This window comes from Crocodylus porosus, unplaced genomic scaffold (genome assembly GCF_001723895.1).
Source record: "Crocodylus porosus isolate Cpor-Errol unplaced genomic scaffold, CroPor_comp1, whole genome shotgun sequence".
Taxonomy (NCBI): domain Eukaryota; kingdom Metazoa; phylum Chordata; order Crocodylia; family Crocodylidae; genus Crocodylus; species Crocodylus porosus.
The window spans coordinates 4,313,952-4,337,735 of record NW_017728943.1 but is presented as its reverse complement, the minus strand read 5'-3'; the positions used below and the strand labels follow the sequence as shown (position 1 = coordinate 4,337,735).

Here is a 23,784-nt window from a genome sequence, read left to right as displayed (position 1 = left end):
CTTCCCCATACGTCGAGCATTCGTGTAGAGGCATTTGAGGCCTCCAACGGTTGTGCCCACTGACCCCCTAGTCTCAGCAATGCCCCGTCCCCCATCACTTACCTGTTTCTCCCTTTTGACCATTGGTCTGGGCTCGCTGGCTGTTGCTGGGCCTGGTAGTTCATCACAAGTGGGCAAACCTGCTTCCACCCAGCATCCCCCATGGTGCCAGTAGAGGCTGGGGCAGGAGTCACTGCCTACTTGCATGTTGGAGAAAATCAATTGATGGAACAGACCCAGCCTGCAGATCATATTTTGCCCACCCATGTAGTAATCCCTAACCACTTCTGCCATTGTGCTAGCTTGTTTGCCACTTTCCCCATCTTTGCTGCTGACTGTGCTCATCATCGGGTAGCTGCTCCTATTTACAAAGACTGGAGTAAATAAATAAATACTTCAGCTTTTTCTGTATCATCTGTAACTAGACTGCCTTCCATATTCTGTAAGGGACCCAAGACCTGATGCAGGGGTGGTTACAGGGTGTAATGTGATGGCTAGAAAATGGTATTTAGAGGTTTGCATTTGGGAAATGGTTTATAGGTAAAATAAATATGTACTGGAATAATGATCCAAGGCAACAGAAAGGGTTAATTGATTTCTAAAATCCTCGTTCTGAAAATTTCCTTAAGGCCTGCTGTGTCTGACATACAAGCAGTGAGCAGATGCACAGGTTGGGAAATGGAAACCATATACTACCCTGTCCCATAACAGGAGATAAGGTGGCATGAGGTCACAGTGCCCAACTGCAGAGCCCTTGACATTTCCAGTTTTGGGAACAGATCAAATTTGGAGGAGAACGGGTAAAGCCCAAATTAGGATGTGTGCATACGATGGCCTTGTAAAACAAAGGAATATGCTGACAGGACAGGACGTGGGCAACATGATGACCACAGAGAGACCAATCAGTGATGGCCAGAAATGAAGAGTCATCAGGAGGGGAAAAGAATACAAAAGAGAGGATTTCAGAGCAGCAAAGGGTCCCCGAGAGGAGAACCTGAGGCCACTATGGACAAAGGGCACACCACCAGCCCGCCTTGCCCACCCCGCTTTTGGAGGGGGTGGGGGAGAGGCCTTGGCCTCCAACCTCCAGGCTGCTGACATCTGACATTCAAGAGAGAACCTCAGGGTGAAACTTGTGAACTGTTCAGACGTACCTTGATTCTTTGCAGCTCTAGAACTGATAGATACAGAATTGTTTACATTAGTCTTTTCTGCTATCGCTGTGTATCAGTAAAATTTGCCTGTTATTGAATGGACAGGTTGTGGCTGGTCTGAGGGTTTAGGTCCACCCGGAACAAAGTACCAGAGTTGTAAATCCAGTGCCAACCCAACGCACCCCATGGACTAGTTAATTTATCTGGCCTGTGAGGCCAGAATGTTGAGCCCCACTGTTTTATCAGATTCTTTTTGACTTTCAGCTCATTGAAGAGATTGCTGTTTAGCCTGGCCTCCTGTTACACTTCCTGTTTTACATTGCATTGGGATAGCTTGCTCCTGTGCTCTTAGAAGGGCCTCCTCGAAGTACAGCCAGCTCTCCTGGATTTCTTTTCCCCTTAAACTTGCCTCCCAAGGGCTCCTGCCCCATCAGTTTCCTGAGTTTGTTAATGTCTGCTTTTCTGAAGTCCAGTGCCCTTATTCTGCTGCTCTCCTTCCTCCCCTGAGGTTCTTGAGCTCTATCATTTCATGGTCACTGTTATACAAGTTACCTCCTATCTTCACATTCTCAACAAATTCCTCCCTGTTTTTAAGCACTATGTCAGGAAGAGTTTCTCTCTAATTGGCTTCTCTACCATTTGTATTTAAAAAATAAATAAATAAATCCCTAATACGCTCCTGGAAGTTGCTGTACTGTTTACGCACTGCTGTCTTTCCCTCTCAGCAGATATCCTGATAGTAAAACTCCCATATTAGAACGAAGTCCTGTGATTTTGTGATTAGTAAAGAAGGCTTGTCTACCGCAACCTCCTGGTTTGGTGGTTGGTAGTGCCATGCTCTCTGTTACTCTCCACCAACCTTTACCTAGAGGTTTTCAATAAGCTTCCCTTCTACTTCACACTGCATCTCAAAACACATGTACATCTCCTTTATATTTAGGACAATACCTTCACCGTTTTTCCCCTGCCTGTCCTTCCTGAGAGAGCTATGCCCATCTATGACTGTATTCCAGCCATGTCTCCAGAATCCTGCTATGTCTCTATAATCCCAATTGCATCACAGTTCTGTGATTGTACTAGAACCTCTGATTATTCCTGTTTGTTTCCTACACTTACTGCATTAGTATATCAATATTTTGGGTTAGAGCGTTGCTAAAGCTTTTGCTGTTGCTTCCCCTTACTAAGTTTTTATCCACATCCCCAGGTACTGCTGGGCTTTTTTTCTGTTCCCTAGTGTTGGTGGATAACAAGGGGCGATGTTATGATAGACTGTCTGTTGTGAGCAGAAATTTCTCTGCACTTGGCTTGATCTTTGCAGTCTTAGATTAATTCATTCTTGGCTTTTGTTTTTTCCTTCTTTTTTTTTGATTTATATGAACTGACATGTGTTAAAAGTTGGTGTGTGGAAAACTAGGCAAAACCCAACTGAATAGAAAGCAAAGTTATTTTTGTCCTACAGGAAGGTATACAAATAAATGAAATACACAAAATGACTGATAGGTGATAAAGTACAATATACTATATTGCTATCCTTTGCTTCTCTTAAATGACTTTGTTCATTTTCCTCAATTTAAAATAATGTAGAATGGCTTTCACTACTGCAGCTCATTAAATTCAATAAAACTATACGCTGGTGGAAGTTCTCGATTCATATATTCAGATGGATCTAAGAACAAAGCAAAGCCAAAAAAAAAAAATCCTTAAAGTAACATTGTTGCCAATGCATTTATTCTGGATGCCATGGTATAACTGAAGAATTTAGAGTGGATTTAAATACAAGACGTTATTGTGAACAAAGGGGCAAGAGCTTGGCATCACTTTTCCCCCAAACTACTTCTAAAACGTTCAGTTGATCTTGTTTTTCTTATATAATAGAGTGGGCCTAGGATATCTGTATTGAAAAACAGTAGGTTTAAAAAAAAAAAAAAAAAAGGTCTACTTCTCTTAATGTGATGTTTAATATTCCTATCTAACATGCAAGCAAATAAAAATGCAGTCTTTGCCTGGTTTGGTAGGAAATAGATAGGCAGGCAATGTTGTTTTGAAATTAATTAGCCTTTGTGGTTTTTTAACTTGAATGAAGGAGCTTTTATTTTACTGAGATTACCAGTATGCTCATGATGTCACTACATTCAGTTTTAATTGAACTCTTCAGTGCTTGTCTTGTATTTGCATTGTCACCATGATCAGATAACTTACTTATTGGCAGATAAGTCTATCTAACCAAACAGAGACCATGTGTTATCTTCTCTTAATAGCTCCTCCTTTGGCACATCTTAATTGCCCTTTTTTAAAATTATCACAGTGTATCATAACTATATTGGAAATTATGCCAGGGAGCAACATTTACATTAATTCAGGCTGAGTGCAAATTTTTGTTTCTCTTTGGGTTGATCTCTTTTCTGAAGCTTTTCTCCTAGCCTGCAGACTTCTGATGAGTACAAATTAAGACATTTTTGTGTCTGCTACTGCAGTATTCTTTATACTCAATGCAGCAGTATTTGTCTTCCACAGAAATTCTTATTTCTCTGTATTTCAGTAAGCATTGTAGCCAAGGGCCCAAAACTTCTGTTTCTGAAGTTCATAACACTCTTAAAATAGAGTTTTCATAAATATAATTCACTGGTTCATTCTCCACGTCTTGGTTAGATAGGTACATTATAAAACTTTTCTTACAGAAGTGTATTTCTAATGTGGCAACATGAACCAGCACCAGCAACCAAGCCAGGAACAATCTTCAAGGCATTTTTTTCATTCTGGTGCTTAATTAATTAGCAGCCATCCAGATGATTTCAGAAGCAGATTAATATGAAATAATTAGGGGTGCACTGATAAAGATTTTTTTGGCTGATACCGATGGACAATTATTGAGCATCATATCAGCTGTCAGGTCAATATCCGCTGATATGCAGCCAGGCGGCTTTGAGACCAGAGTCCAGCCAGTAAGTCTTGGGGTGGGCCGGCATAGATTGAAGCCTCCACGGTGAGGGATGGCATAGGGCTGGGGCAATGGCAGGCGTTGCCTGGGCGGGTTGCAGGATGGAGCCACAGGTGGCTCATTTGGGGGTGCAGTGAGGGTTGGGGGGGCAGGTCCACTGCATACACTCCTGGGGGAGGCATGGGGGGCATGTGCCCCCCAGATTTGTTCACAGGGAGAAGGTGGGCTGTAGGCTTGAGACCAGGGACTGTGCTGGCCTCTTCCTGGCAAGGGGGCTGGGCAGGAGCAGGGTGGGCGGTGGGGTCACTGGTGGAGGAAGTACGGGGGAGGGGAGCTACAGCAAATTCTGGGGTGGCTGTAGCTCTCCCTCCCAGTGCTGCTGCTGCCCGCCTGCCCATGCCCACCCTGAGTGCAGCCCTGGCCCCAGCCCCCCGCCACCAGTAGGTGGCCAGTGCAGCCCCTGGCCCTGAGCCTGCGGTGGGCAGCCCCCCCCTCACTCTGCATACAAATCCGCAGGGCACATGCTTCCCTTGGGGGAGCGCACAGCAGCAGCAGCAGCTGCCCGCCCCCACTAACCCCCCGGATGAGCTGCTTGTGGCTTCACCCTGTGCCCTGCCCTTCCCCACCTGGGTAGCACCTGCCCTTGCCTCAGCCCCACTTCTTCCCTCACTCTGGGGGCTTGATCTGCCCCTACCACCCCCCCCCCCCCCCAGACTTACCAGCTGGGTGCTGGTTTCCAAGCTACCGGGCTGCATTCCTGGCTGTGTGCATGCTGCGGCTGTGCACATGCACGCAGCATTTATTGATGATATCCACTACACCAGCCAAAAGAAGTTGATTTTTTTGATGATGTCAATTTTCCTTTCATTGGTGTCAATACTTTATGGACCAATATATTGGTGCACTTGTAGAAATAATTGTTGGTAAGGTTTGGCACACATTTATGGAGTGATAAATAATGACAATGGCATGTGAATTCTTCAGAGTGATCTGGATTTGTGGGTAAGACTGGGTTTATTTGAATAAGGCATCTGTTTTAGTATAGCCAAAAGCAATGTATTTAGAATCAAAGAAGGTGGATCCTGCTTGTATGATAGGGATTGTATCCTGCAGAGTTGTGGTTCTGAACAGGATTTAATGGTTATGGTGGAGAATTTATTAAAAATGAGTTCTCACTATGCAGCTACAACAGATGATAAAATGATTCTTAGATATATAGATAAAGGAACACCAAATGAGAAGGTGGAATTATATCTAAGTATAGAGATGATGAAACATTTACTAGAATACTATATCCAGTTTTGGTGTTAAGTTCCAAAAGGATGTTAAAAAACTTGAAGGACAAAAGAAGCAAAAATTGACTTCGGGTCTGAAAAGCCTCAACTGTAAGGAGATTGGGCTTCTCTTTTATTTCTCTAGCTTATTAAAGAGACTGCTAAGGGGTCACTTCATCGTGGTTTTTTAGTTTATTACTAGGCTTGGCAGGATTCAATTCTTATTGATAAATGGTGATTTCATCTCTCACTCACAGATGGACCAAAAGATATTTCCATTGTTAATAATCAAAATCTATAGAAAAGTGTTGTAAGAATAGGCTGTTGCCGCAGTGTCCCAGAAGGCTACAGCTGGAGGGGGGGTGTGAGAGGTGGTGGGGAGTGGGCTGGGCACTGTGTGCATGTATGCATGTGTCTGCCTCTGCCCCTGCCTCCCCGCTCAGTGCCTGCAGGGTTCTAGCCAGCTGGGCCCTCGGTTGCAAACTCAGGTGGATGGTGGGCTCTGAGCCACTGGCTGCAAAGGGCAGATGCTGCTGCAGCAGCTGGAGATTTCCTTGCTGGGGAGCCAGGGGAGGTGGAGGCAATGGCCACTGCAGGACAAAGGAAAGCAGGTGGTGAGCTTGGCAGCACTGTGCATGAGGGTTGGGTGGTGGGTTGACAGTGCTTGCTACATGCTGGGCTGGAGGAGGAAGTGTGTGTGTGCGCACGTGCATGTGTTTGCACACCCCTAATTTCACACAGTCCTGAAAATTTAAATGGATAAAAATCAAAATAAATGCTTAACATAAACATAAATTTTAGCCATTGAAATTATTAAAAAGTAAAAATTGAATGCTGCCACGCTTATTTATCACATACTGTGAAGCCAGGTGTTTTACAGAAGATGAAGGTGTAATAAGATCTGATTTGCTGGAAGCTGAAACTAGATGAACTAAAGATGAGAAATAAATAAGGCACATGCTTTTAACAAAGGAGTTCATTAGCCACCCGAATAATTTAAGTGATGTGATAAATTTTCTGTTGCTTCATTTTTATTTAAAGACTAAATTTCTTTCTAAAATATATACTTAAAATTCAAGTATATGACATCAACCACATCTTCCTCATCTAAGCAGTTCATTACTTGATCATAAGCAGATGAAGTTGGTCAGAGAGAACCTGCCCACAATGAAACCATGTTGGTTATCCTTCAGCATCATGCCTTCCGCCAGTCTCTCACAAATGGACACCTTGATAGCTTTTTTTGAAAATTTTACCCAGTATTGAGGTCAAACTGATCAGCTTATAGTTTCCCAGATCCTCCCTCCTCCCCTTCTTAAAGATTGCCACCGCATAGGCCAGTCTTCTGGGACCTCTCCTAAGCACTAGGAATCTTTAAATACCTTTGCCAAGGATCCTGCAATGACTCGAGTCAATTCCCTCAGCACTCGGTGTAGTCCATCCAGTCCTGCTGACTTGAAGGCATTCAGCCGCTTTAAATGTTCCCTTACCAGTATGACATGGACCATTGGTGAGCAATTGCCACTCCCTGCTATCTCTCCAGTGTCCGACCAGGCAGGCAACCACCATTTGTATGCAGGAAGTATTCCTTAAAGAGTTCAGCTTTCTCCTGACTGTCTGCTATCAGCTGTACCATCTCATTTTGCAAGGGCCCCACATTACTCTTGGTCTTTCTCCTGCTCTCTATATACCTAAAGATGGACTTCTTGTTATTCTTGATTTCGGTCGCCAACCTGACTTTGGTCTCTGCCCTTGCCTTCCTAATCCTCTCCCTACAAATACTGGCTATATTTGTGTATTCCTCCTTGGTGACTACCCCTTGTTTCCAGTGTCCATTAGCCTGCTTTCTATTTTTTAAGCACTCTTCAACTCCTGGTAAGCCAAGAGAGCTTCCTGGCCTCTTTACCACCTTCCCTGCATACAGGAATGGAACTTTTCCGTGCTCTGAGGATCGTTCCTTTGAGGAATGACCACTCTTCCTGAACTCACTTCCCTTCCAGTCCCTCTTCCCACAGGGTCTCTCCCACTGTTTTCTAAGCTCATTGAAGTCAGCCTTCCTGAAGTCAAGCACCCCTGCCCTACTGGCTGACTTCTCTGGCCTACGAGGTATAATGAATTCTATTATTTAACGATCGTGAGCTCCTGGATTACCCTTAATTCTCAGCTCTCCCACCTAGGGTCATCCCTTTTGGCTAGAATGAAATCCAACAAAGCCTTTCCCCGGGTCAGCCCATTCACCTCCTGTACTAAATAAAGTTCTATTTAAGTCAAAACCTATGTAACCGGTCAGATCTGGCTGAGTGCTCCTCCCAGTAGTTGTCAGGGTATTGAGGTCACCCATAAAAACCATGTCCTTGAAAGTGTAGCTTCCATCAGTTCTCTGGAAAATTCCAGCTCCACCTCCTCCTCCTGGTGTCATGGTCTGTAGTAGATGCCTACAATCAAGTCCCCTTCTCCTCATCCCCCCTGTATCTTGACTCGCAGGGTTTCAAGTCATCTTTCTCTCAAACCAATTTGAGAGGCATACTGCTCCTTTACATAGAGAGCTACTCCTCCTCCCTTCTTCCCTACCCAGTCCCTTCTGTGCAGCCTGTAGCTGTCTGTGCATACAGCCCAGTCATGCATGGTGTCCTACCAGGTCTCCATTATTCTGACATATTCCCTATTTGCTAGCAGGAGTGACAGTTCCTCTTGCTTATTCCCCATACTCCTACTGTTTGTGTATAGACACTTAAGTCCCCCCATTGGTAATCCCCAGTTCCCCACAGCCCCAGTATTGTTTCAGGCTCTCAACACTTCCCTGACTGTCCTCTCTATGTCCTTCCTGCTTGGCTGTCCCCTGGCTTGCATTCTCATCTGTACTCTCATCACCTGATGCACCTAATTTAAAAGCCCTCTCCAGCAAGTCAGCCATCCTGGAAGAGAATAGTTTCTTTCCCGTTTGGTGTGAAGTGAACACCATGTCTTCCCAACAAGCCTCTATCCCGGGACATAAAATCTGAAGCCTTCACTGTGGCACCATCTCCTGAGCCTCCAGTTGACCTCGTCAATACAGCTGTCCCTTCAGGGGCCCTGACCCCTGACTGGGAGGACTGAAAAGGAAACCAGTCCCCAGAACCTGGTAGTCACTCATGACCCACCCAGGGTTGTTCCTGGACATGTCATTTGTGCCCATTTGTGCATTGATGAGACCCCAGCTGGAGTACTGTGTCCAGTTCTGGGTGCTGTACTTCAAAAAAGGTGTGGAGAACGTTGAAAGGATCCAGGGAAGGGCCGCAGGAATGATTAAGGGCCTGGAGGACAAACCTTATGAAGAAAGACAAAGGGATCTGGGACTGTTCAACCTGGGGAAGAGAAGACTGAGGGGGGACTTGGTGGCTGTCTATAAGTATGTAAGGGTGAGTGTCAGAGCCAGGGAAAAAAACTGTTCGCTAAGGGCGCCCCAAGGGAGGACAAGGAGCAATGGCTATAAACTGTTAGAGGATGGTTTCAGGTTGGGTGTAAGGAAGAACTTTTTTATGGTAAGGGTGACCAGAATCTGGAGTAGACTTCCCAGGGAGGTAGGGTAGTCCCCAGCCTTGGAAGTCTTCAAGAGGAGACTGGACAGACACCCTGCTGGAATCATTTGATCTCAGCAGTATTCCTGCCCAGAGCACGGGGGGTTGGACTAGATGATTTTTCGAAGTCCCTTCATTTCTGTGATTTCTATGATTTCTATGCTTTAGTTCAACCAGAAGTTATGGGCCGCTGCAGGAATTCTTCTGTGGTTTGTGTTATGTAGGAGGTCAGAATAGATTATGATAATACCATATTTACTTGAATCCAAGACAAGGTATTTCCCTCAATCAGCATGGGTTTAAAAAAAACCAAACCAACCCTTGTCTTGGATTTTGAGTACTGACCTGGGGCAGGTAGGCAGCAGCTCAGCTCTGGCATTGGTGCTGAGCTTGGGGCTGAAGCCAGAGCTGAGCCACCACTGCCTGCGTCAGGCTGGAATGGCTCATTTGATGCATCTTGGCGCGGGGGCATGGGGTAGATTCAGGTTTTGTGGGGGGAACTTGCAGCCTACCCATTGTGCCCTCCCTGCCTTTCTGCATATGGTGGTAGAACCTTGAAGACGACCTCTCACCATTGGAGCAGCCCCAGCCAACTCAGCAATCATTGCCTATCCTGTCATTCAGGCTGGGGAATCAAAGATGGGCAGGTGTGATGCCAGCTACATCACTTGCATACTGCTGGCTACAGAAACAGACATGCCTTTCTTTCAGTGACTTAGTAGGCTCTGGCAAACCTTTGTCCTTTTTGACTTCCTTACTTCAGGCAGTGTTGTGAGAATAAAAACCACTTGTAGTTTCGGGGTTCTCAAACTTTATGGTGATGAGGGCTATATAAATACCTGGCTCTTGTATTGGCTACTCAAACACTCCAGTGTTCTGAATGGTATAAATAATTAGAAAGATATGTAGACATTCCATGTGACTGGATTGGTATTCATGTTATTGGTCCTCTAAAAGCTAAATTGGTAGTTCTCTCCCTAATAGGAAAGGCCTTAATAGTAGGCTGTTTAAAAGTAACCGGTACATAAAGATTTAGGATCAGGTCCAGATTGGTAAATTAGTCACCTAAATTAGGATTAAGATGAAATTTAGGTCCCTGATATGCAAAAAGTGACACGCAATATGTGGTCAAATAAATTAAATTTCTGCATTCTTCGATACCTACATTTTGGATTGCAGTGTTTTCTTAGCCCATAAATTTAGGTTTCTGTTTATGGGCAGCACTCTGTCTAACATCTAAGGGACTGCTATATTAGGAATGCTCTGAGTATATTTAACACACGCTAACACATTAACTTTATTGTGAAATAATGTCCGTAAATACTTTCACTCAAAATATGGGAGGAGGTGGCAGTTGTGTTGGGGTTGCCTACCTTGTTATTAGTGTAGAAGTTATAGCACTCATCCAAAATGGGTGGCCCAGGTTTTAGACCCTTTTTAGCCTCAGTGGGACTCAAATGCACATTTTGCCTTTAAGGAAAGACCTAATCACCATGATATAAAAATAGGCTGGGTACAAACCCCTCCATCCGTTCTGCTGAAGCTGAGCTGCTGTGTAGTCAAGAATATAATAATGGGACAAAGGGAGAACAAGCATGGGGCAGCTTATATTGGATGTTTAAAAGTTAGGGCACTTATGTGGGAGTAGGTTCTGTTCTCTGATTCCATACTATTTCTGTTTATCCAGATTCTTCATATAGATCATACAATAATTAATCAATGCAGTTTCTCAGCGGAGTGTTTTTTACATACTGTAATCTCCAAAGGAAGATAGAAGATATACCATTTATCTAATTTTGGCTGCCTACAATTAAAAATCAATATTCTTTTTTTGCTGGAGGAGCAGTAATGTGAAAATCCCTTTGTAACAAATTTAAGAATCTCATCACAATGATTAGGAATACTTTCCTAAGACTTTCTCTTCAAGCGAGAAGGCTCACATATCTGACCTATCCCAGAGATAAAAGATCATCCAAAACAGAGATGGGAGTTGATTTGGGTTTGTTTCATTAGACAGCCTTATCTCAGTATTCTGTAGTAATAAAAATTGTGTCCCGCTTCATGGAAATACAGTTAACATAAACTGCAACTTAGGGAAGCAGGATGAAATTGTCCTTATTGTGGAAGTGGTTTCAACTAGAAGGGATTATGGTGATTGGGGTACTTCCCTTTTGTTAAAGGTTTGCAGGCCTGACTCTGGCCCCCTAGCAGCACACAGGTTTGAGGAACATTATGATCAAATTGTGGACCTTGTTGCTCAAAACAAATGTTCATGGAAGTATGGAAAGTTTTTGTTATTGCTGTTTTTGATAAAATATTTGTATTGGTGAGAAGCCCCTTCCCTCCAATAGACTGTAAAATTTAACTTTCAGAATCTGAGTGCTTCTGCATTTACATTATAAATGATTTAATACAGGTTTATTATTAGCAAAGGAGATGCAGCAGTGGGATTCCATCTCAGTGATTTTTTTTTTTTTTCCTCTCTCACAGAGTCTAGCTAAATCTAAAAGGGTTTCTCTCTGTTTCTGTCCATCTCCGTCTGTCTCCTTTTGTTTGCCATGGACAGAATCTTGTAAAATCTGACCAGAATGTTATGCCATGTGACATCAAACCCAGACGTTAGTTTGTGTCCAAATGAATTGTACGTCAAAATGCTTGCCATCTTACATTTTTCATTTTCATTTTGTAGTCAAATTTGAGAAATCAATTTAGCCTGTAGTGGTGAGACTGCACAACCTCATGCCATTTTAATTTTTCCATTTAGTCAAACAACTGTTAAACATCCAATAAATACACATGCAAATTGTTTTTCTTCCTTGATGTTGCAATATGAAGATAAAGTTGCAAAATGCTGAAAACTCTTCACAATTAGCAATGATTCCATTTTCCTTATTGTTAGCATGTTTTTGGTATAATCAGTAATATATTTCATTACTTTAAAATATAATACTGCTGATAGCTTTGAAATATATAGCTTTGGCATTTATTTTTATCAGTGTCAGATCCTCTTATCTCAGTTGAGCATCTTGTTTCTTTTATAGACATCCCTTCAGTTATTTAATGTGTATTTCACCTGCAAAAACATGTATCTTAGAGAAATGGAAACTTCCAACCTGTGACTGATGTTAACTGAAGGTGACAGCCATAATTCCTTGATTAATCTTGTTTCCAGTGTTAGATTAGTAATATAGATTTAAGAGTATATTTAAAAATAATTGATGCTTTTTATGCAATGCCTTTGTACTCAAAGCATTGCCAACTTTAAAGGTAGATCTCTAAGACTACTTCTCTGAAACACATATTGTAGAGGTGCACTGATACATTGGTACCATATTGGATCAGTATGGGTAGAAGGAAAATTGACACTATCAGCAGTCAGCTTTTTTGGCTGATGTGGCCAATAATGTCCCTGATAAATATCCCACGCATGCATGCAGCCACAACGCAGCATACAGGTGGTCAGGAGTACAGCCTGGCAGCGTAGGGAGCACCATCTGGTTGGTAAGTCTGTTGTGAGGGAAGAGACATGGTGTGGGGCAGATCAAGGCCTCAGTGGTGAGGGAGGGAGTGGGGCTGGGGCAGGGCCAGGCGCTGGCACTGTGCATCCAGGACAGGGCACGGGACGGAGCTGCGGCTCATCCAGGCAGGCAGCTCCCACCACTATGCGCATCCCAGGAGGGTATGGGGGGCATGTGTCCCCTGGATCTGCTTGCGGGGTGAGGGCAGGCTGCTGCTATAGGCTGGGACTGGTGCTGAGGTCTTCCTGGCAGAGGGCTGAGCCAGGCTGCACTCAGGACAGGTGGTGGCAGCACTGGGTGGAGGGCTATGAGGCGGGTGTTTTAGCCACTCCAAAGTTTGCCATAGCCTCCCTCCCAGCACTGCCACCTCCCACACTGAGCGCAGCCTGACCCAGCCTCCTGCCAGGAAGAGCTCGGCACTGGCACCAGTCCCAGCCCATTGCGGCAGCCTGCCCTCACCCCACGTGCAAATCCAGGGGCACATGCCCCCCATGCCCTTCTAGGGTGCGCATAGTGGTGGGAGCTGCCCCTGGATGAGCTGCTCACAGCTCCATCTCACTCTGTCCCAGCTGTGCAGCCCCTGCCCCACTCCCTCCCTTCCTCCCTCCCTTTCTCACTGCGAGGGCCTCGATCTGCCCCCCCCCCATTGCCCTTCCCTCACCCCTTCCCCTACAACAGACGTACTAGCTGGATGCTGCTCCCTAAGCTGCCCTGCTGCATAATGGCAGTCGGATCACTATTGGTTGGTATGGCTTGTTAAAAATTGGCCATCAGTATTGGCCCAAAACATTTCTATTGGTACACCCCTAACAAATTGTTTTTACTTATTTGTTATTACAGTGGTATCTTTAGGCCAACTAAGGATTATGTCCCAGTGTGCTGAGTACTGTACAAATACAGAATAAGTGAGAATCCTTACTCCAAAGTGCTTTCAGCCTGAAGAAAAAAGGGTAGATGGGAAAATTTTCTAGAATGACAGTGGAGCGGTAATTTCTAAATGTAATGCTGCTGTGTATGGAGAGGAAGGGAGTGGGGAGGGAAGATTGTTACCTGATTGTGGGATTTGAAAAAAGACCACTTTGATTTGAAGTTCATTCTTCAACTGAACTGATAAAAATGAATTTACTATTTTTAACAGGTACCAACAGCTTGCTTACCACTGTACAAAATGTAAAGGAACACATGGAATTCCCTAAGACCTAACCTTCTAATTGGATAGAAAGCACAAAATGCTTTCCTGGCAGACCCAGGAATAGTTTTATTTTGAAGTGTAGGACTTTTGGTTTGGTTTGGTTTTATGTGTTTAAGATTATTGAAAAGGTCTCTTACACCTAATTCCATTACACTGTTATTCTTTCTTTTCTGCTAAGATTGGCAAACACTCAGTTATTATCAGGTGACAAAATGTGAAATTCACTAAAGTTTCTCTAACGGATGCGTTTTATTTTTTGAGCTTTTCTATGTAAGTTAGTAATTGGTGGCCAAGCTTTGTGGTTAAGTACTTAAAAGATTGGTAGCCTTGAAGGTCTTATATTAGGTTTTTAATATAATTTAGCTATTTATCTACTCTGACCTAGCCCATCTCACTTGACCTTATTCTGTCTTGTTTGAAATCAACCTGGAAGTAAGCTAGAAATACAATTCACTGAGGTTAAGGATGCTGTATTTGAACATTTCTCAGTAAATAAATTGTACATATAAGCATTTCTGTTGGATAGGTGTACTCTGATATGTTTCTTTTCTTTTGGTTTTGAATGATATTATGCTTGATTTGAACTTAGAAACTAGTGTTTTGGGGTATTCAAAGGTATCCTACCAAGGAAATGTCAGATACATTTCATTTCAACTCACTGAGCTTGCCATGGTGATTGTTTCTGTAGAATGAAATATATTACAGATGTTAAAAATCCTAGGTATAGAAAGTAGTGATTTTCCATATAACAGTGCTGAAATATCTCCGCTATTTTTATTTATTCACATTTGGATCTTCTTTCTACTGCCACCTCTGCTGTGGTACTGTTTTTTTTAATCTTTACAAACATGCTTTAGCTTTTGAGGTCTCTCTTGGCCTCTTAGCCACACCTTGACTTACAGATTTGCACCTAAGGGATGCAGTATTTGCTTTCTGAACCTTTACCTCTTCCACTTGTAATCTCAGAAGAACCCAAGCTTCGTCTTGATCACAAGGCTTCTAGTGTTCATTATCTGTCAAAATATATTTATTAACATAATTTTCTTTGGCAAAACTAAGAAAATAGTCTGGCCAGTACCAACTTAGTCTGAGTTTGAGCTGCTGACCATTACTAACCCTACCAGAGCCCTCTGTTCCTTGGGGTGGTATGTATAGTAGATACTCTTCACCTTTGGCCACAGCTGGGTATTATTTATAGAAACTGATTTATAGATCATATTCATAATTTGGGGTCTGAACTCAGCCTTCCTCTATTACTCTGTCACAGTGTAGCTAGATGCAAACTGCATGTTTCCCTTCTGCTTCCCATTGCTTGCAAATCATAGGCTATTTCTGAAACATATTCCTAGTCAAACCACAATTGTTACTGTGGGACTTTACTGGCCTACTTCTGTATCCAGGAGCTGCACACCTAATTGGGTCTGTCTGTCTTCCTTCTTGTTTAGTTACTGTATCGTTTAGATAAGGTCCACATACATTTTGTGGAGCAATAGTTATATTGTTCCATACCCATACACTTGTGCATCACAGTATCAGTTAGGATACTCCTAATTCAACCTTTTTATTTAATTCCCAATGTTTTAATTGGAACATTGATCACCCATGCCTCCTCCTCAAGAGGTAGGGCAGTCTTGCTGTGAATGGCTTGCTCTCAAGTAGAGAGGGGGAGAGGAACAGGGACAGTTAGTTTCTAAATGCAGAGGCCTGCATGTATGAACAAAAAGGTTTCTTCCCAGAAAGGATAACAAAATGAGACAGAGTACTCCCATCTTTTCTTCCAAAATAGCTGAGTGGCTAGGCCACTCAACTGGGAAGCCAGAGGACTTGGGTTCTAAAGCCCGCTTCATCCAGAGGGAGGTGGACCTTGGATCTCTCTCATTTCCAGTACTGAACTCTCTAACAACCCTGCCACAGTCAGGCATTATGCAGGCTGTTCTCCAGTGCTCTTCAGCTATCTCCCTGAGAAGCCATGAGAAGAAGGTCTGTAGGAGATGTGTAGGGCCATGGAGAAAGGAGAAAGCCATAGTATGTATGGCTTCATAGGGTGGCTGCTTGCTTTGGGTTCTAGCCAGGGCCCTTGTTCCCATTGGGGCAGAAGCTCTCCAGCTTCAAAGGGAGTGCTCTCGAGTAGAATGACTGATGGTTGACCTGTGGTTTAAGTGCTGTGCTGGAACATGAAAGAGATGCAAATTCAAACTCCCTCTAGATGAATGGGGCCTAGATCCTAGGCTCTGTAGATTTCCAGGCAAATGCCATAACCCCTGAGCTTTGGGGACAAATATAGGGAAGCAGTATGCACACATCCCTTTTTCATATCTGAGTCCAGTAGTCACAGGTTTTGATCAACTCCATTTTCAGGTTCCTAGAGCTGCTACATCTCCACAAGGGGTGTATGTACTGGCTATAGCTGCAATATGCATGCTTAATCTGTATGACTGCATAGCTATCTACATGCCCAAGAGGCTTCCTGATAGTACCTAACTGCCAGAAATGTCCTGTAGATGACCCAAAAAGGCCACTTAGTCAGGAAATAATAGAATGTTACTCTTTGTGCACCTTGATGGCACTTATTCAGCTTTGTAAATGCATAGTTTGCAGTTATATTACCCCTGCAGTATAGATATGCAAGCATGCACGTGTATACTGTGCATGCATAGTGGGCTATACACTGGCTGAGAAGCTTCATAGCTAAGTACATATGAACGTGGGTATAAGCTCTGGGGGAGAAAAACAGGGGGAGGAAAAGGGTGGGCATGGTCTTCCCAATAGCTGAATATTTAGGGCACTTTCCTGGGAAGCAAAAGACCTGAATTTCAGGCCCCCTCACTTAAAAACAGGGTGGAATCTGCATTTTTATCACTTCCTTGTACAGGTTGGGCATTTTCCAGTGCCTTCTCCTGTTCTCCTTTTGAAGCTGAGTCACTGCATTTACAAGTCACTGGATGAAGAACAGTACAGTACACCCCAGGGAATTATGTGCAGAAAAATTCAAAATTATTCGGAGACAAATTCAAAATTATTCCAAAGTCATTACTTTCATTTAAAAAAAAACAAACTAAATTAGGGCTGTCAAACGATTAAAAAAATTAATCATAATTTATCATGAGATTAAAAAAGTAGTTGTTATTTAGTCACAATTTTAATTACACAATAAAGCAATAATAGAATCCTGATTTTAAGTATAAATATTTTGGATGTACACACATGTACGCAAGATCTGTCCATCTAAACCCTGTTTTCCCCCCCCCCCATACCTGCATCCAGCTGCTGGGTCTGCACCCCGGATCCTGGCTGGCTGGCTGGCAGTAGCTGAGTAGTAGTGAGGGGGGAGGAGGGACTGCTTTTCTCCCAGCACACAAGCAAGCACGCAGCAGCAAGGGGAGAGGGGCTGCTTTTTCCCCCATCACCAGCAGCAATTAACATGTTAAAAAAAAATTAATGCAATAACAAATTAATGCAGTAACCATGATTTAATTGACAGCCCTAAACTAAGTATAACACTCTTTGAACCTTCTTTAGAAATATATGCAGGTACTTCATATTATTGGGGGTGGGTGTGTGGGGTTTGTGCATGCTGGGGATTTATGAAACTGTAGGGGGTATGGATGTGCGTTTGGGGTTTGTGGATGGATGTTGGGGGATGTGGGTATGGAACTGTGGCGTTTGTGCTGTGAAGGTGTGTGGGGGGGTTGTGGGTGGGTATGGCCCCTCCCACCACACATTTTCTCCCTCTCCCCCATGGTGCACAGTCCCTGCTGCCAGCAGCTCAGTGAGAGCGGGCCCTCAGGGTGCTCATGGCCACAGCAAGTAGAGCTCCCAGTGGCACATGCCTTTGGCTGAGTCCCAGGGTCTGCATATGCTAGCATGGAGTCAGCCCAGCCCGCTGGCACATGTCTTTGGACCAGACTGGGCTGGCTCTGTCAGCATGTGGGGCTCATGGCACTGCAGGCAGGAGCAGTGCACCATCAGGCCTGGTGGGCTCCATGCCTCCATGTGCAGCTCTCCACTGGAGTGCTGAAAGCCCCATGTGGAGACACGGAACAGGCTTGCGTAGCCTGCTGGCATATGGGATGGGAGCTGCATGCCTTCAGGCTATGCAGGCTCCGTACTTGCACATGGGACTCCAGCAGGAAGCTGCATGTGAAGGCCACCAGGACCCTGCCTGGCCTGATAGTGCTCAACTTCACGTCTCCATGCGAGGCTTCCTGCCTGGCCTAATGGCATGCAACTCCCAATCCATGCATCATTGGGCCCAGCTGGGCCCATATACTTCCTTCTCTTGGTTGCCTAGGGAGCCAGTTTCAAAAGGAGTGTTGGATACAGGCCTGCTTAGTGCCTGACCTGTGGTAGTAGCAGAGCGATGCTATGAGAAGTCAGAGAGATCCATGATCAGACCTTATCTGGGCAGGGTTGGGCCTAGAACTCCGGTTTCTAAGGGCATGTATACATGTCCTCCAGGGTGGGGGTGAAGGGGGGGTGTTGTTTTAATTACAGCAGCTCTGAGAGCTGCCATAATTAAAGTACCTGCAGCGTCATTTGTATTCTGCATCCCACACTTTGAAATAGTGGTGAGGTGCTTTAACTAAAGCTCATTTGATGAGCTTTAGTTAAAGCGCCCCTGCTGCCATTTTGAAACATGGGAGCGCTGAATACATGCAATGCAGAGGTTGCTGGAGTGAGCTAATTAGCATGCTCCAGCAGACTTGATTAATTGACTCTGCTCCAACATGTGCTAATTAGCGCATAGAGAAGCAGAGCTCCATCATGTGTATAGGTGCCTTAATTTGAGTGCCTTAACTGCTCAGCACCTGGGGCTAAAGCATGTAAGAGTTATCTTTTTCAGGAGTTGAGCTCCTGTTAGTTAATTTTGTGGCACTTATGCAGGTATTGGGCATGTGTATGTAGTCGTGTAACTGTCTGGCCTGCATGTAGACTACTGAACATTCTAAGTATATATGCATAAGTTTACGCATCCATACAGCATAGTTATAGAATTACAAATGGTGTGTAAAGTGTGTAAAACCCTCAGCTATGCAGGTGGAAAACTGTTAGTTGGGCTCAGAAACGGTAATAAAATTTCAGTCCAGGTCTGTATCGGTGTTCCAGAAAGGTGCCAGTAGAGTAGGCTGACTATGTGACTCTCACTAATAGCAGTATACCAAGTGAGCCTTCTGCACACTAAAGAAATTATGTATTTTTAGAGCCATAAAATAATTTGAGTAATTCAGGTATTCAAGCAAATTCTTTCATAAATGAAAGGAATTAAAAGAAAATAATTAATGTTCTTTTGGTATTAATAAAGATTAAGGAGAAACAGTATTTGTCAAGATTGATAAATAATCCTGTTGCAGGAAAATCTGGTGCTGCTGGTCTTGATAGTAGAATGCTAATGTTTCCTGTTTCCCATCTTTTTTTTTTTTCCATATCTCTCTTTAGCAGAGCAGATGGGTATAGCACAATAGCTTTAGCTAAATGGAGTTGAACAACAATACTAATTTGAGATGCAACATACCCTTTGCTCATAGTGCAAATGTGCAGTCAGTGGTTTCAGAAACTGTACACCTTTGGTTTGCTGGCAGAAAACTCAGATTTGGATTAATGGGCCAGGAAATGTTACTGTTAGTGACCTCTATGTTAACTGTATGCATAATGATAAAGCTTTATATTAGGTGTGCACCGATAAAGATTTTTCTGGGCTGATACTGATGGCCAATTAACCAGCTATATTGTCTGATATCAATCCAATCTCTGATATGCAGCCTGGTAGTTTGGAGAGCAGTGTCCGGCTGGTAAGTCTGTTGGGCATAAGGGGCATGGGGAAGGGAAGGGGTGTGTGGGGCGGTAGATCAAGGCCCCCTTGACGAGGGACGGAAGAGGCTGAGGCAGGAATTGGGGCAGGGGCAGGCGCTGCATATCTGGGGTGGGGCGGAGTGGGGTAGGGTGTGGGACAGAGCTACAGGCAGCTCATGCAGGAGAGTGGGGGCAGCTCCTGCCACTGCGCACACCCTAGGACAGGTATGGGGGCATGTGCCCCCTGTTTTTTTGTGTGGGGCAATGGTGAGCTTTGAAGTTGGCGGCTGTGCCAGCTTCTTCCCGGCCAGGGGGCTGGGTGGGGGCTGAGCTTGGGTGGGGTGGGCGGTGGTGGCGCTGGGAGTGGGGGCTATGGCGCCAGCTATAGCCATCCCAAAATTTGTTGGAACATCACCCATAGACTCCCTTTCCTGCTCCTGCTGCCTGACCCTGCTTGCCCTGAGTGCAGCCCTGGCCCAGGCCCCCCTGACAGGAAGAGGCTGGCACATCCCTCAGCCCCAGCCCACAGCAGGCAGCCTGCCCTTGTCTCGCACCCAAATCCAGGGCATATATGCCCCCGTACCTCCCCGGGGGTGTCCGCAGCGGCCAAAGCTGCTCCTACCCTCCACACCTCAGTCAAGCAGTGTTTGCCCCTGTCCCATCCCCACTCCCTCCCTTACCAGGGGGCCTCTATCTGCCCCCCCCCATGCCCTTTCCCCTCAACAGACTTACTGGCCAGGCACTGCTCTCCAAGCTGCTGGGCTGTATTCCTGGCCATGTGCGTACTATGGCTGTGCACATGCATGTGGCATTTATCAGCAACATTATCGGCCACATCAGCCAAAAAAGGCTAATTGCCAATAATGTCAATTCCCCTTTTATTGGTGTCGATACAATATGGACTGATAGATTGGTGCACCTCTACTTTATATTGTTTATAAACCAAAATCTTGGACTAACACTTCTTTTCATTTAAATGAATTTGTTTGCAGTATTATTCCCATAAAGTAATATCACTTTGATTTTTATTGACTTTTCTTTATGATTTTGGTTTGTAAATTCCTTTTTACCCGATGTCATGTTTCATAGACTGTTGTGTGCATCTTTTAAAGTACTATTTATAAAAATAAACAGTCATATTGATGTAGTATTGAAATCAGAGGAATATTGGGCTGATACAGGACATTGTTTATTGTAGAGTAAATTAGGACATGGAAACCATTTATGGAAACTAGCTATATGGAACTCAGATTTAAGAGTACTGGATTCGTTGCTAGGCTGGTGAGTTAAAATTTTTCTACTTGTTTGCCAAATAGGATGCTCTGAAGAATGAGTGATTGTTTACTGAAGTTTACTATGAAATGGAATATTATTTATTTAGAACAAAAGATAAAAAAGCCTAAATGCTAGTTCTTTCAGTTTTAATGGTGTTATACAGGACCTCAGAAAGAATGCACTGTGAAGTTTAAATAACTCTGAAAAATGCAGCAAATTTCTTTGTTTAAAAGGACCAAAATCGGTTCAGAGGAACTTAAGGTTATATGGAAAGTGCTGAAAAGTTAGGAAATGCTAAATTAGGGTCGCTTTGCCATTGTGTATATGCCTTATGCTGCTGGTTTTAATGACATGATAATGTTTCTCAGTAATTGAATATAGCTTACTACAGTGTCTTTCAATAACTTTAGAGGTACATCTTCAGTGTTTTGAATACTGAGTACTGCTTTGTGTGGGCTTGAAAAAAGTTCATTTAAGTCTCTTACATGCAACCTTGTTTCATTCACTCGTTCACCCTAGTAGAAACATCTTAAAAGATTGTAGAAAAACGTTGTTTGAAGTTGTGTTACTGGATGTGATCATATAATTAAGGACTTCATAATAATGTCTGCTCACAGAAGGAATCTGAGTTATGCTTGCAAATGCATCCTTAACTTGGGTATTTCCTGATCTTTGACTGTTTAGTGTTCTTTTAATATATTTCTTTTAAATGGAATTGTCTCTTTTGATAAAAGGATGTTCTAATGCAACACTGTAGACCATTATATTTCTGAAGTCAGTAATGCATTGGAAGAGGTGTAGAGGAAAATATATGGAAAACACGTCCCTTTGATTGTTGACCTTAGGCATCTTACCATTTCTGTTTGGGTTTTTTTTGTGTGTGGGGGGGGTTCCCCCCCTTTTCCTTTTGCAGTGGCAACTCTGTCAGCCTATAGAAATGTGTTAGTTAACTGACTCAGAAGTGAGAGACAGAAGTAGCCTGTGGGTCATTGGCAACAAGGCTGATGTATTTTCTGAGCAGTGCCATAGGGATGACAGTCCCTATCAAGTTTGGCCTCAGTAGTAATATAAAATGGAGATGAATTTGGCTGAGAGTTATGGTCTTTCCAACTTATAGAAACATAACTAGATAATAATTTAACTAAATTGTTGGACAAAAAAAAAGAGTGGCTGTTGAAAAAATCCTGTTATACTGGGAATTATTTGAAATGACGTATAGCCTCATCATAACAAATGCAGTGAGATTGGTTGCAGGGGAACCCCCCCCTAGTCATTGGGGGAGGGGGGGCACATGACCCTCCTGACTAAGGAGGCACCAGTCACCAATGATCTGCATCTTTTCATGAAAAATTAGTCTCCTTCAAACTGGGGTGCGTGTATTGAGCTAAAGCCGTGTATATCTGGAGACACTGCATGTGCCATGCAGCTTTCAAAATGGCTGCCACTTGTGTGGCTCAGCAAACTGAAAGGGTGGAGTTCTGTGTTAATCCTCTCATGGCTGTAGTTAGTGGCTGAGCATCCTAGCTTATGCCTGAAGCGGTAAATGAGCTGCTGGGCTTGTGATATAGAAAAAACAGTTTGTTTTCAGGAACTTCTATAAAGAACTACTTACTGTAAAGAACTAAGTCTTGCTCCTGCTCTTGCACGGACCTGGGACCTAAGTTTGTGTGACATCGAATAAGCCCTCTTGGAAACACAGTGTTGGGTAATCATGGCATCCCAGGGAGACAGTCTAGGGGAGGCAGCAAGCAGCAGGAATGTCCTGCCACACTAGGAAGTTCCTAAGAAGTACCACACTTCCCAGGCACTCTGTTTTTAGGAGTGCTTATTCTGGCACTCAGTCGGCCGTGACTCTGAAAAAATCTTTTTTTCTACATTCTGTTTTTCTAAAAACAAAGTGTACGCCTTACTTTGGGACATGTTGTATAGTAGAACATATGATACTATTTTTTATGACCAGTGATTCATAGTTTTAGGGTTTATGAAAAGACTTTTGTTTTATAATGCCAGTGAAATAACTTTGTTCTTTGGTCAAACAGTAAGAAGAGCTACATTATAGATTGTATTCATGTGCTAAACACCATCCATTGTTTTGTTCTCTAGTTTCTGGGGTGCACAGAGAAGAACAGGACAGCCATGTTCCGAAACAGTCTCAAGATGCTTCTTACAGGCGGGAAATCAAACCGCAAAAACAGATCCAGTGGTAAGTAAATGTTGACTCCTCCTCATGTGAATACTTATTACCTACATATTTGATTTAAAGAAAAAAAAGTACCTTCAACGTTTTGTTGTATTAAGCTTCAGTCTTGTTGTTCTTACTGACAACTGTGTACTGAATTTGTTTAATTGAAAGATATTGATCCTACATGGTCTTCTAGATTCAAAACATCATTATAGAACATTATAACACTGATTTTTCTTCTTTTAATATGAGAGAGTGAATAATTAAATTTAGAAAAAAGTACTATATAGAAGACAAGAGGACTGAAACGGCAGGGATAGAGATTTTTTGGGCTGATACTGATGGCTGATTTTTAATGAGCCATATTGGCCAATACTGATTTGATTACCAATGTGCGGCCTGGCAGTTTAGAGACCAACATCTGGCTGGTAAGTCTACTGTGGGGGGAGAGAAGGGGTGTGTGGGGGGAAGATTGAGGCCCCCACAGTGAGGGAACGAGTGGGGCTGATGCTGGGGCAGGGGCAGGCACTGCCCAGCTGGGGTGGGATGGGGTGTTGGGGAGGGGCAGGTGCTGCTCAGCCAGGGCATCCACTGCTACGTACACTCTGGGAGGGTATAGGTGGCCGTGTGCTTCCGGATCTGTGTGTGGGGCGAGGGTGGGCTGCTGATGTAGGCTGTGGTAGGGCTGGTGCCGGGCTGTTCCTGGTGGAGGGGCTGGACCAAGCTGCACTCGGGGCAGGCAACAGTGGCTGCACTGGGAGTGGGGGCTATGGCAAATTATGGGGTGGCCACAGCTCCCCCCCATCCCTGGATCCCCCCCTTTTCAGTGTTGCCACCACCTGCCCTAAGGGTAGTCCTGCCTCAA

At 43.9% G+C, this 23,784-nt stretch overlaps 1 protein-coding gene across 6 annotated transcripts in view; it reads left to right on the top strand.

Annotated features, from left to right (window-relative positions):
• TANC2 (tetratricopeptide repeat, ankyrin repeat and coiled-coil containing 2) overlaps positions 1-23,784 on the top strand; it is a 654,191-nt gene that overhangs the window by 37,142 nt on the left and 593,265 nt on the right. For all 6 annotated transcript variants that reach the window (XM_019548480.1, XM_019548478.1, XM_019548477.1 and 3 more), the window contains exon 2: positions 22,841-22,940. In XM_019548480.1, coding sequence (XP_019404025.1) covers positions 22,874-22,940 — 67 coding nt within the window. In that variant the 5' untranslated portion in view covers positions 22,841-22,873. The remainder of the gene's footprint in view (positions 1-22,840; positions 22,941-23,784) is intronic.